At 40.2% G+C, this 14,209-nt stretch overlaps 1 protein-coding gene across 3 annotated transcripts in view; it reads left to right on the forward strand.

The window, feature by feature from the left end:
- Window positions 1-1,207: 1,207 nt before the first annotated feature.
- Window positions 1,208-14,209, forward strand: part of LOC138960304 (serine/threonine-protein kinase 31-like) — a 36,612-nt gene continuing 23,610 nt past the window's right edge. For 2 of the 3 annotated variants that reach the window (XM_070332145.1, XM_070332147.1), the window contains exons 1-9: window positions 1,208-1,258; window positions 2,736-2,873; window positions 5,608-5,687; window positions 7,636-7,746; window positions 9,084-9,184; window positions 11,150-11,199; window positions 11,726-11,779; window positions 12,416-12,568; window positions 13,924-13,998. In XM_070332145.1, coding sequence (XP_070188246.1) covers window positions 1,223-1,258; window positions 2,736-2,873; window positions 5,608-5,687; window positions 7,636-7,746; window positions 9,084-9,184; window positions 11,150-11,199; window positions 11,726-11,779; window positions 12,416-12,568; window positions 13,924-13,998 — 798 coding nt within the window. In that variant the 5' untranslated portion in view covers window positions 1,208-1,222. The remainder of the gene's footprint in view (window positions 1,259-2,735; window positions 2,874-5,607; window positions 5,688-7,635; window positions 7,747-9,083; window positions 9,185-11,149; window positions 11,200-11,725; window positions 11,780-12,415; window positions 12,569-13,923; window positions 13,999-14,209) is intronic. The other variant, XM_070332148.1, reaches the window with a different exon arrangement.

Here is a 14,209-nt window from a genome sequence, read left to right on the forward strand (position 1 = left end):
TTTGAACATCAGTGCAGCCCAAACTCAGCCGTCCCTACCGACCATACCGTTCAAAGCAGTTTTGTTAACGATCAGTTACGTTCATTGCGGTTCTGTCCCGATCCCTCCCGTGCCCGCACCGTTCCTTGGTCGGTACGGGAACGGGACCTAGAACGGTTGTGTGGAAAGGGGGTATAAGACTCGACCACTTGGCTTATTTATGGTGGAGACAGCTGGAAGATCTCTGGATATAATTGAAGAGGAGTAGTCTTCCTTTTAGAAAATATGTACTCTGCCTTGCAGATTAGATACTTGTGCTGTCGGGGCTGGGTAAAGGGAGTGGGGGGTAAGGGGGTGGGGGTGGGTAAGCGAGGGGTAAGAGAGACGAAAGAGAAAACTGGACAGGGAAAAGTCACTGCCTGAAGTATTCAATAAAGCCACACAAAAAAGAAGAAATTATCACATATGCAGGTTTTCAATTCATATTTTTGCAAAGTATCTGCACAAGCATGTGTGCCTCTGTGAGTATGTTCGTGGCTGCTTTCATGGGGTGCCTGTATCCTCAGGAATTTGAGGATTTCTTTTATCTCTCTTTTTCTGACACCGTTCATTTAACGTCATTTTTACAGGACAGTTTTTTTCCTTTCAGTTATAAGTTGTAGTAGTTTGACCTTATTGTTTTAGGACAAGTAGAGCTCGTTCACCAGTAACAAAGACTCACTCAGTCAGTCCGTCAGTGTGCCTGAGTGTGTGTGATGGGGGTGGGGGGGGGGGGGGCTTTCTCGTGACCGGCCACCTGCAATGTATACAGACAGGTTTGCACTGGCCCAAGGGTGTCCGTTCAAGAGAGGGACTGCTGTAACAGCAAAACTAGTGTGAAACATAAGTAATCAATTTATCCACTTGACTATATTCACAACAGGGACCTATCACTCTTCTTTGCATGTTTTTATGCCTACGCCTACGGATTTTCAAATACTCTGCAACACATGTAACCCAAATTCAACATGTGCCCGTACAATACCGCTTCTTTTATGAAAACATTGCTTCGGCCATGTTGATTTTAATCAACCAATTTTCTTGTGCACACTGTGACCCCATCAGTCCCAACATATAGAATCCTGATCGACACTGACCGTGCACACACAACTTCAGTTGAGAAGACGGAACTAAACAAAACAGACACGTAAAGGTACAGCAGCCACAATAAACTTGAGGGGCCGATGAAACGCAACAGTGCGCAATGACAGAGGCTTTGGTGATAATTGTGGTTATAATGGTAGGTATCACTAAATCAGAGGGAGAACAACCTTTCCGATGTGCGCCTTTTTACATTTAGTCAAGTTTTGACCAAATGTTTTAACATAGAGGGGGGAATCGAGACGAGGGTCGTGGTGTATGTGTGTGTGACTGTCTGTCTGTGTGTGTGTGTAGAGCGATTCAGACTAAACTACTGGACCGATCTTTATGAAATTTGACATGAGAGTTTCTGGGTATGATATCCTCAGACGTTTTTTTCATTTTTTTGATAAATATCTTTGATGACGTCATATCCGGCTTTTCGTGAAAGTTGAGGCGGCTCTGTCACGCTCTCATTTTTCAACCAAATTGGTTGAAAGTTTGGTCAAGTAATCTCCGACGAAGCCCGGACTTCGGTATTGCATTTCAGCTTGGTGGCTTAAAAATTAATTAATGACTTTGGTCATTAAAAATCTGAAAATTGTAAAAAAAAAAAAAATTTTTTTAAAACGATCCAAATTTATGTTCATCTTATTTTTCATCATTTTCTGATTCCAAAAACATATAAATATGTTATATTTGGATTAAAAACAAGCTCTGAAAATTAAAAATATAAAAATTATGATCAAAAATAAATTTTCGAAATCAATTTAAAAACACTTTTATCTTATTCCTTGTCGGTTCCTGATTCCAAAAACATATAGATATGATATGTTTGGATTGAAAACACGCTCAGAAAGTTAAAACGAAGAGAGGTACAGAAAAGCGTGCTATCCTTCTCAGCGCAACTACTACCCCGCTCTTCTTGTCAATTTCACTGCCTTTGCCATGAGCGGTGGACTAACGATGCTACGAGTATACGGTCTTGCTGCGTTGCATTGCGTTCAGTTTCATTCTGTGAGTTCGACAGCTACTTGACTAAATGTTGTATTTTCGCCTTACGCGACTTGTTTTGATGTCCTTCTGAACAGGACATTTTTCTATTCAAAATTAGATGACGCCCCATGAAGGAATGCGCTAAAAATTAAACTGAAATGAATGCAGAATTTCAAAGAAAAGTATTTTGACTTGCACCTTTGCTTGCGATACATAAGGTACATGCACTTGACAATCAGTTAAACTTCAGGAACTGAGAGTCTAGTCGTGAAAACTGTGACATGATACTGTTTTTCATTTCTAAGTTCATCATTATAACCCATACAACAAATCAAACGTTTAGATCAGGGTCACTCGTCTATCATAGCCTAGCACAAGATGTGAGTTTGTATCTTTTGTCATCGGCTGTCCGCAAAACTGCTGGTTAGTCATAGCTCTGTCGGAAAGCGAAAGTAAACAGACGAAGTCGACTTCGCCCAATATGAAGCTTGTCCAAATCGATGACTACGAGTCTGTCTGTTGTGTATATATTTCCATAATTATTTCTTTCTCCCAGCTCACTGTCTGATTGTTTGTCGCTCTGCTTGCTGTATTTTCAAATTGGAGATATTTGAGAAATTGCAGTTTTTTTCATTTTGCAGTCATTTTGCAAGGACGATAACTCCATTCAACTTGCACATCGTGGTTGTCTTCTGCGCAAAATGAAGCGGGCCAACCTTACCACGTACGATGTTCTCGTGGCGAATTTAAACAAAACCTTGCAAAGTGACGCACTTGAAGTAAGAGTTATCAGTTCTTTAGTTATTCATATATCGTTTAAACCACGGTGTACATGCCTAGAGACAGCTGAAACATTTTTCGAGGTATAGAAATGTTCCACGCTTGCCGCAAGTTCCTCTTTTCAGAACATGGCAGAATGAGAGCAGGCTCATGTTCGGTTTAGCCGAGCTGCTTTGTCTGCAGCAGTTCTGTTATAGATCTAAGTTCTAATGATAATGAGGATACAGCCCACTAAAACAAACAAGAAAAGAACTGTTCATGATGAGGAGACTTTTTTTTCTTCTTCTAAAGACAGGCGGACACTCTTTTATTGTAAAATTAAGACCGTCTTTGATATCACTCAACAATATTGTCAGCAGTTAAAATCCCAGTAGCCTGTGTGACTAATGATGATTCACATTGTTCAGTGTTCCCGCAAGGTGTTTAGTAAGCAGACATTGCCGGAAAGCCAAACAAAATACATACATGATCTAATAGAAACTGGTAATTTAGCTCAGGGAACTCCCCCCGCGGGTTAGGGGGAAGAATTTACTCGATGCTCCCCAGCATGTCGTAAGAGGCGACTAACGGATTCTGTTTCTCCTTTTACCCTTGTTAAGTGTTTCATGTATAGAATATTGTCAATGTTTGTAAAGATTTTAGTCAAGCAGTATGTAAGAAATGTTAAGTCCTTTGTACTGGAAACTTGCATTCTCCCAGTAAGGTAATATATTGTACTACGTTGCAAGCCCCTGGAGCAATTTTTTGATTAGTGCTTTTGTGAACAAGAAACAATTAACAAGTGGCTCTATCCCATCTCCCCCCCTTTCCCCGTCGCGATATAACCTTCGTGGTTGAAAACGATCCGATTCACATAGCCGCATGGCGGTCAGATGTCCTATCGTTTTCAACTGAGCGCGGTCATTGTCCGTTTGTGTCAAAAACACGGCGAGCGTTATTCTTGAAAATGACAGTGCCAATGACAGTGTCGCCGCTGAAACTGACACAACCACGGAAAGAGAAGTTTTGTCTTTTGTACAGGACATAGTGTCGGCACAGCAGGAAATTCGCAGAAACAGTCTTTTAACTATCCATGGCTGACCCTGTTTGGTTGGTTAGACCTTGACAGCAAAGAGACTGCTGCTTTGTCAAATCTGTGTTGAAACGGACTTTTCTTAAATTTTCTCATCATGCAGTTTGTGAGACAATCAAAAAAAGAGTGCTGAAGGTTTTAGATGTTTGTTTCTTTTTGTGTGTGTCCTATTTGGAACTAAATTAATAAAACAATGTATGCAAAAATGTTCGGTGTATATCATATACTATATGTGTGTGTGTTAAAGCATGTGTGTGTGCACATGATTTTGGAACCATTCCATTGACAGTGTTTTGCACAAAATTATAATGTCCTATTGAAATTTCTGAAAGCGGTCAAATGTCCTATTGATTCTAAAAAGCTCAGGAGATTTGTCCTATAGGTGTGAATTTGTAACAACATCCCTGTGTATACCACTTTTTTTTATATAAAAAATCTTTCAAATGTGATACAGGAACGAGAGACTAGTTGTTGATGTCTTTGCTGGTATTTTCATTAAAATCCAGGAAAATACCAGAGATTGCCAGCTAAAGTAAATTATCACTTTGACTTCAACTAAATCAGCAACATCTCCAGCTGTTCACAGAACAACGATCACGCCTTAATTTACCTAATATAATTTAGTGTAAAAAAGTAACTTCATGGCTCAGTCGTACAGTGCAACAGTATGAAACAAGCCAGTGCAGATGCTGCATAACGGAACAGCCTGTAAAATCAAACTGTACATGTCAAATGTTCTTCTTCTTCTTCTTCTTCTTCTTCTTCGTTCATGGGCTTAGATTCCCACGTACACTCGTGTTTTTGCACGAGTGGAATTGTACGTGCATGACCATTTTTACCCCGCCATTTAGGCAGCCATACGCCGTTTTCGGAGGAAGCATGCTGGATATTTTCGTGTTTCTATAACCCACCGAACTCTGACATGGATTACAGGATCTTTTCCGTGCGCACTTGGTCTTGTGCTTGCGTGTACACACGAAGGGGGATAAGCCACTAGCAGGTCTGCACATAAGTTGACCTGGGAGATCGGAAAAATCTCCACACTTAACCCACCAGGCGGCCGCGGCCGGGATTCGAACCCTCGACCTTCCGATTAAGAGGCCGACGTCTTACCACCCCGCCACAGCGCCCGTCTGTCAAATGTTCAAAATGCATGCTCCTATCAGTAATAATTGTCTACCTATACCCGTGTGACTTGGAATAATAGGCCGTGAAAGGTAAATATGCGCCGAAATGGCTGCAATCTACTGGCCGTATAAAATTTCATCTCACACGGCATCACTGCAGAGCGCCTAGAACTGTACCCACGGAATATGCGCGATATAAGCGTCATTGATTGATTGATTGATTGATTTACATCTCACTCAGTAATACTAATAGCAGTCACCTGTGGTACTGCTCTCTTTTGCCAAACAACTTGTTTGAGAAGTAAATCACTAATCCTTTGGTAGATCATAGATTTAGGTGACCAGTCCACTTACACGGATGCCTTGCATTTCTTTGGGGAAAGAATGTTGACGACATCATAGAAGATTGAACTTAGGATTTTTCTGTTACTTTAAGTTGAAGGCCCCCACTCCACCTGATAAAAACATTACAGTTCCGCATGCTAATTAAAATGCCCAGGTCAGTTTATTTTTTTTATTTTTTTTCTGTTGCAGAAAAAGGTGTCCAAGCAGTTCACTCAGTACGGGGAGACGAAAGGAGTTTTTGTGAAGGAAAATAATCAAGGGAAATATGTGTAAGTTTTTTTTATTAACCTCTTGTATCATCTGTCTGTATGTTAGGCCTAAAATTGTAAAAAAAAAAAAAATAAATAATAGGTGTGGTTACGGTAACCCGACCTACCTTATTTTTAGGGGCCGACCCTATAACTTTTTATTACATTTGTCAAAAAAAAGAAAAAACGAATGCAGAAAACACAATGAAAGCGAAAGCGCTTGAGTCGCACACTTATTTCCCTGTCAAGTAGGTTTAATTTGTACACATTAGAAAAAAAAGTTTTAAAAAAAAGTGATTGCCTACCTTCCTACCCTATTTTTTTTGGCTATGTTACCTTAACCACACCTATTTTTTTTTGTTTTTGTGCCTAATTGTTTGATTCATTATTTTCTTTTGGTGTTACAAAGTCAGATGTAAACAAATAACCAGTATTTATTTGCAGTAACACCGTCTCATCTTAAAATATGAGTGAATGAGGTAGGTAGTTAATAAGGTTTTTTTTGACAGAAAAAAGGCTTGAACAGTTGATAGTATTTTGTTAACTGGCCTGCTGACAGCTTTTTTTTTGACTGAGTAAACACAACCCCCACAAAATGTAAAAATATCCATGAAATGTGGATGTACAGTAGGTCTTCATGGGAGCAACATAGTTGCCAACCCTCCCGACATTATTCGGGAATCTCCTGATGTTTAAAATCCATCACAAAATTTGTTCGATTTTCCTGAAAAGGATATTTTCTAAAATAATTAATTTGTGAAAGCTGACTCTTTTTGGGAGACTAAACTGGTGAAAACACGCTCTGGTTAACCGAGACCAGCCAAGTCGATGTGCGCATGTGTAAAAAATTAGTTGTGCTGCTTTCCGGTTTTGGCCTTCTAAAAGATGCTGCCAAAAACAAAAAGATCAAAAACCAAAGGCTAAAGTGAGGTTTTTACCGCAGCATAAGAAGAACTATGACTGTCGACAAGTCAGACAAGGGCCTTCTGCGGACCCCGGACCCCCACAGGGATTTCATAATCATAAGGTTGGGAGCAATGTAGGTTCATAATTTAGTTAAATTGTGAAATCGCGTGGACATTCACCTTTTTTGACTCACATGCGAAGCAAAAGTGAGTCTATGTACTCACCCGAGTCGTCCGTCCGTCCGTCCGTCCGTCCGGCCGTCCGGAAAACTTTAACGTTGGATATTTCTTGGACACTATTCAGTCTATCAGTACCAAATTTAACAAGATGGTGTATGATGACAAGGCCCCAAAAAACATACATAGCATCTTGACCTTGCTTCAAGGTCAAGGTCGCAGGGGCCATAAATGTTGTCTAAAAAACAGCTATTTTTCCCATTTTTTCCATTTTCTCTGAAGTTTTTGAGATTGAATACCTCACCTATATATGATATATAGGGCAAAGTAAGCCTCATCTTTTGATACCAGTTTGGTTTACCTTGCTTCAAGGTCAAGGTCACAGGAGCTCTTCAAAGTTGGATTGTATACATATTTTGAAGTGACCTTGACCCTTAACTATGGAAGATAACTGTTTCAAACTTAAAAATTAGGTGGGGCACATGTTATGCTTTCATCATGAGACACATTTGGTCACATATGATCAAGGTCAAGGTCACTTTGACCCTTATGAAATGTGACCAAAATAAGGTAGTGAACCACTAAAAGTGACCATATCTCATGGTAGAAAGATGCACCATTGTACTTCCTATGTCTTGAATTAACAGCTTTGTGTTGCATGACCTTGGATGACCTTGACCTTGGGTCAAGGTCACATGTATTTTGGTAGGAAAAATGTGTAAAGCAGTTCTTAGTGTATGATGTCATTGCTAAGTTTAGTTATTTGACCTTGACTCTGAAGGTCAAGGTCATGTAAAGGTCAAGGTCAAGCATGTGAGTCGTATGGGCTTTGCCCTTCTTGTTTCACATTAAATGGAAAACAGTTAACATGTGGCTGTGTATCCCAGGGTGGTGCGCTACCTGTCGGAGCCCGATGCTGACCGTGCAGTCTCCGAAGCCAACGGCTTGCTGCTGGATGGCCAGCCCATCCTCGTTAAACGGATGGAGCGACGCCTTAAGTGAGTAAAATTCTTCTGTTTCAGCAATTTTCATCTTGAAAATGTACTTACCAGCAGGTTGCATACGTAGAGGTTACATGCCGAGTCTCAGTGATTATCAAAAATAATGGTCGAAGTTAGCGGATCATGAAAAATGCTAGCTTTAGCGAGCTTTTTCATGACCGCGAACTGAGACCATTATTTTTGATAATCACTGAGACGAGGTGTGTAACCTCTTTATTCCTCCTTTCTTCAGTTATTCAAAGAAAAGAGGAGTTTTTTTGCGAAAGTTTGATCGAATCCTATTCTCTCAACCAGTCAACCTGCGCAGGCGATCGATTAATGCGCGGTTGTATAGTTCCGTGCAAATCATTCCATTCTGTTAACACTTCTTGTCAGTTTTCCTATTTTAGGCTAAAATCAAGTACACAGATATGCTGTTATTCTGCTGTGGCGGCAAAGGCAGATATTGTGTGTTCTGTATATGTTTTGGTATCGCTTAGGGTAATGTTTTTTCGTCAAATGGGACTAGCAGACGAACTTTTGCACCCGTGTTCCAACGTTAAAAACTGTATGAAGTTCAGTTTTCCGGGGAAAATAGTGTATGAAACCCATTTATGTTGTTTAAATTGATGAGATGTGTGCATTTGGTTGCGTGTGATCTGTTTATTAAATGAAATATTGTTGAAAACTGACCGTCGGATTGCAGTCTGTTGTCGAAGGAACTGAGTGAAAAGAAGGGGAACTACTCTTGTCGCTAGACAAAGTATGAGTTACTTGCCTTGGGAAATTGCTTGTGATGAACGGCTTGAGCCACGGCAGATGAGATTCAGAAAACAACCGAACTCATGGATTTTATATGGAGATTCATGTGTTCAGGCCTGTAGTTGTTAATTTAAATGCGGTATGTTTGTATTGTTTGCTCCAGAGATGTATACTTCGTACATTAGAGCGTTCTGAACTTTTCAGTCGCAAAAAGTAGTACCGAAACAGAACAACCTCTCAACCCATTGCACTATCGAGGATTCAGGCTGTTGCTGGGTCGTTATTTGTTTGGTTGCTGGGTCATTATCGAAAAATAACTACCCCTACAAGTTTACAGAGGTAAAGAAGCAGAGGGGGGAATAAAACATATTTCCAGCATTCCTAGGTCAGAATTAACTTTTGGACTTATTTGACTAGCATACCATTTCCAGTGCAGCTGAAGGTAAGCACTTTCTCATAAACATAATAGTGTTCAGTTTTTGACCTAAGACTGGTCAGGTTGTCTTTCTTTGTATCTGCACCTCGTGGGCAAAGTTTGGGAAAGCTGGGTTGATTTGCTCTTTTTTTATGTGAGCTATTACTGTTTGTTGCAGCAAACCTCCCGGCGCTGGTGGGGGTAGTGGTGTCGTGGTAACAGGGGGAACGTGGGTGTCCACCAAAGACAAGTCTCAGTTCGGGAAAAACCCTGACATTGGTGAGTGTTTTTGTGTTTGTTTTTTCTCAGATTCTTTATATATGAGTTGTTCTTTGCTACTAGTCACAAGTGGGGGTCAGCTCACACGGACGCATTTTTCAATACAGTCTAGGGGAGAAACTGGTCACAAAGCACCCAGTACATGCCAGAGAGATAGGAGAATCGGCACAATCAAAGAAAATACCAAAATCATTCAATAGATATGGAAATATTAAGATTTACTGTGAAAATGCCAGCAAAAATGGCGTCCAAAAACGGGAACGCACACTTGGTGCGTCTTTGAAGACTTACCTCCCGTTCTGTGTTGTTGATAATAGTCGTGTTTGTGCTGTTGTTGTTGAAATAGTATCTAATAAAACTGATGCAGTTCTTGAAATGTTGCAAATTATTGTTGTCTTTGTGAAATGCGAGAGTGTTCTGAGGCGTAATCTGCATACGGCTGATGTCCCACATAGGGTACCCCACTTCGATCAGCGTATCACTCTAAATGAGCTTCATAGCAGAAAAGCAGATACACTACCAACACACTGCATAACAGATCTACAAGTCTGAGCCAGAATCATTGAAATTTCCTTTCTGTATAAAATATTGCAATCAAATTTGTTCACGATGTCCCACAAATAACGCAGGTTACCCTCGCCTTCGATTCAAAGTAACTCCAATCTGACTTAATTACAATCGAAACGCAGATGACGAACTGATTCACCACAAATTTGTGGTAATTTACACACAAATTTCAACTGTGTTGTTTCGCGATAAACAGCCATAAACAAACAAATGTGGCGCCGTCACGTCGCCTTGGAAGGAATAACGCAGGTGACCAAGGCTTGTTTCCGATACCTGTCTGATTAAAATCATCGTTTTTTTCACGAATGACGGCTCTTTGGCAGATCTGGTGAGTTGGAAACTGTCTATGAATGTTTCATTTAATGTCAAATGCGTACATTCTTGTCGATATTGTTACCTTTGGGCTCATAAATTAAGTCAATCGTCGTGTTGTCCGAAAGTGACTTTTGTCAGCATAGAACTTACTGTGCTTTGATCATTGACTGAGAAGAATCTTCCGATGACACTAGTTCATTTCACTACGCGACTGCAGATCTGCAAGGAAACTTATGGCAGGGGAAATAAGCTTAACTGAAGACGAATAAGCGGAGTAACTGTTCTTCAACGGATTGCTCTTACACTGATCTAAATATTTAGATCTTGTCGTCTGCTAGTCTGCTAGTAAGTAGTCTTCGGTCGTGTGAAAGTCACATCTATTTCGACTGTGTGCATCGATCCGTGTAGTGAAATGTTGATCTTTGATGATTTGGCAACATAACTTCGCTAAATGTGCTTCGAGTGTATCTCCCCGTTAACCGCATTTGAAACGTCTTTTAACAAGACCATGTTTCGACAGCCCAGACGGGGAGGATCCTCGATAGCTCACAGGGTATATAATGTTTTCCGCCGTTTTTTTTAAGAATCCTTTCAAATTTGCTATTCCAAAAGTACCTTATGACACGACTCGAGTGGCAAAGAACATTCTCTGCAATTCCTGTCTCAGTCCGTGCAGCCGTTTCGGGTCCTATCGTCATCATACAAACATACACACAGACACACAAGAACCAGCTTTAAAAGTTAGATTATGTAGGAACCATGTGAACCAGTGATTTTTTCTTATGTACAACAGATACTACAGTATTTCTGCTTTATGAAAAGCAATATTTCAAAAACAAAACTAGAGATTTGAATTTTGACCACTTTTCCCCCTTTCTGTCACCAGTACTGAAGAACAACTCATATTTATATTCATAATGTTTTGGATGTTCTGCTGGTTTTATTCACACGTTGCTACGTTGAACTTTCCTTATGCTTGCAACTGTTACAGACTTGACACTGGGTTTTCTCTCTAGATCTGTGTGTGTCTGTTTGTGTGTGTGTATGTTGCCAGCTCATTAAATCTTTCCCTTTGAATTCCAGTACCTATTGTGGAGCCGATAGGATCATCTTCTCCAGGACCTGAGGGAGAGGTAATACTTTTACCAGTTTCAAATAATACATGTAGGTTTTCATGTATTAAGAATGGCATCCAGAGTGTTTAAGTTACAGGAATCCAAGACCTGTCGTCCATGACTAAATCCTGTTTACACATGCACACTATAGTACTTTGCATCTCTGCTAAAACTTGTGCCGGGCATTGTGTGTACTTTACGAGAGATTGGCACAGGGATGTTCGAAATAAAGAAAGTGCATCTCATTCTTGAGAAGGATATGATTCCTCCAGACATCTTGCATTTCAAAGATCCAGAGCTCACTCTTTAGATCCCCATTACAACAAATTGGACAATTATGAATCAAATGTTTATGGTGGGGGGGGGGGGGGGGGGGGCAGTCTTAGTTACAACTTCATCTTCTCATGTCTGATCTACCAATTAATGAAGCAATTTGGAGAACTAAACATGTTATGCTTGTATTGGTTGTAGTAAAAGGCATGTTAGCTACTGTGCGGTTAAATGATGGTTTTTGAGTGTTACTGTTAGCTTCTCTTGTTTGCAGCCAGCACCTCTACCAACTTCATCATTCAACATTAGAGGACATTTAGCACCCATGGTAAGTTTTGTGCAGCGTCTGCAACATAGGGAGAACTTTAAGGCCTTCAGGGATGTTTCTGGAAATATTTTCTTGGCAAATTTTCCAAAGTGGCCACAGAAGCTTCGGACGTTTAAGGCAGACCTTGGCGTCCCTTTTCCCCTCACCGTGGAAAGAGTTTGTCAGATTTGCAGAAAGGACAGCAAAGGTTTTGGTGATTTGAAAGAAGTTTTGGCAATTTGAGGACGCCAAATTACATTTCTGGGCATTGCTGTTATAAATCATGAAGATGGTGGCACAAGGGCGTTTTGGAGATGTTTTGTTGCCACAGCAGTGAACAGTTTTTGTGGGGATTTTGCCTTTGCTGTGTCTTAAGGTAAAGGCTTCATTTGGCAATTGGATTGGTTCTTTAGGGATGTCACAATGGAGACAATTGCGGATAGCAGAGAGTTCCTATGAGAAAAGAGCATATGTTCTGAATTGCACTCATGTAGATACAATGTTTTTTGTTGTTAGTTTCATGTCCATTTTATTGTTGTTCCTTTAGTGAGCTTGAGAAGTTGTTTTCGTTTTATGTATGTTTTTATATCTTCTTAGATCTGGTTTTGAAAATAATGTTCTTGACATACATTTTCTTTCTTGTGTTTCTCTGTTCAGAATATGTATGTGACACACGTAGAGACACCCACATTGTTTTGGTGCCAAGAACTCCAGGAAAGTGTCCAAACAGCTTTCAAAGAGCTAGAGGAGAAACTGGCCTCTGTCTGCCCTGCTGGACCCAAGGTCATAGGTCGTGCAGAAAATTCCAAGGTAAAGACAGGGCCAGTGTTATCTGCTTTTCACATGGGCATTTTGTCACAAAAGCGTGGACATGCTTCTCATGAAAGATGGTTAGAAGTTGTCAAGAAGAAGAACAAGTCGCGTAAGGCGAAAATACAACATTTAGTCAAGTAGCTGTCGAACTCACAGAATGAAACTGAACGCAATGCAACGCAGCAAGACCGTATACTCGTAGCATCGTCAGTCCACCGCTCATGGCAAAGGCAGTGAAATTGACAAGAAGAGCGGGGTAGTAGTTGCGCTGAGAAGGATAGCACGCTTTTCTGTACCTCTCTTCGTTTTAACTTTCTGAGCGTGTTTTCAATCCAAACATATCATATCTATATGTTTTTGGAATCAGGAACCGACAAGGAATAAGATGAAAGTGTTTTTAAATTGATTTTCGAAAATTTAATTTTGATCATAATTTTTATATTTTTAATTTTCAGAGCTTGTTTTTAATCCAAATATAACATATTTATATGTTTTTGGAATCAAAAAATGATGGAGAATAAGATGAACGTAAATTTGGATCGTTTTATATAAAAAAATTTTTTTTTACAATTTTCAGATTTTTAATGACCAAAGTCATTAATTAATTTTTAAGCCACCAAGCTGAAATGCAATACCGAAGTCCGGGCTTCGTCGGAGATTACTTGACCAAAATTTCAACCAATTTGGTTGAAAAATGAGAGCGTGACAGTGCCGCCTCAACTTTCACGAAAAGCCGGATATGACGTCATCAAAGACATTTATCAAAAAAATGAAAAAAGCGTCTGAGGGTATCATACCCAGAAGCTCTCATGTCAAATTTCATAAAGATCGGTCCAGTAGTTTAGTCTGAATCGCTCTACACACACACACAGACAGACAGACAGACAGACAGACACACATACACCACGACCCTCGTCTCGATTCCCCCCTCTATGTTAAAACATTTAGTCAAGGTTTGACTAAATGTAAAAAGGAAGAAAAAATGTTTGGGGGATGTCCTTGTAAACAGTACTTTGGAGTGTAAGTACTTTGGAGTGTAAAACTTCTACTGTGAAGATTGACATGAAATGTTGTGTTTATGATAAAAGATAGCGTTCAGTTGATACACAAACTGCTGACTGAAAGCGAAATGCCAGTTTGATTATGATTTTTGTTGGGGTTAATTAACTGGATAGTTATGGCATGTTGCCAATGACAATGATCTCTGGTATTTATTTCTGATGAAATGTTCACCTCTGTTGACAGAAATACATTTCACTTTATGGAAATGAAAACAAAGTGCTTCATTTCCGTTCTGTTTGCTTCGTATTGGGCATGCCATCATTTCTTTACCTCGTATTGTTTCTGTACAGGTGTATGGAGCCCAATTCTCTGAGGATGGTTTGTGGTACCGATGCCAAGTGAAAGCTAACTTCAGCATTGAAAAGGTCAGAAAGATGGTTTTGACACTCTCTCTCTCTCTCTCTCTCTCTCTCTCTCTCTCTCTCTCTCTCTCTCTCTCTCTCTCTCTCTCTCTCTCTCTCTCTCTCTCTCTCTCTCTCTCTCTCTCTCTCTCTCTCTCTCTTTTCACTAACATACACACACATGCACCTCTTTTTCTCTCCCCCTCCCGCACACCCCTACCCTTGTAAGACACCC

This window comes from Littorina saxatilis, linkage group LG2 (genome assembly GCF_037325665.1).
Source record: "Littorina saxatilis isolate snail1 linkage group LG2, US_GU_Lsax_2.0, whole genome shotgun sequence".
NCBI lineage: Eukaryota > Metazoa > Mollusca > Gastropoda > Littorinimorpha > Littorinidae > Littorina > Littorina saxatilis.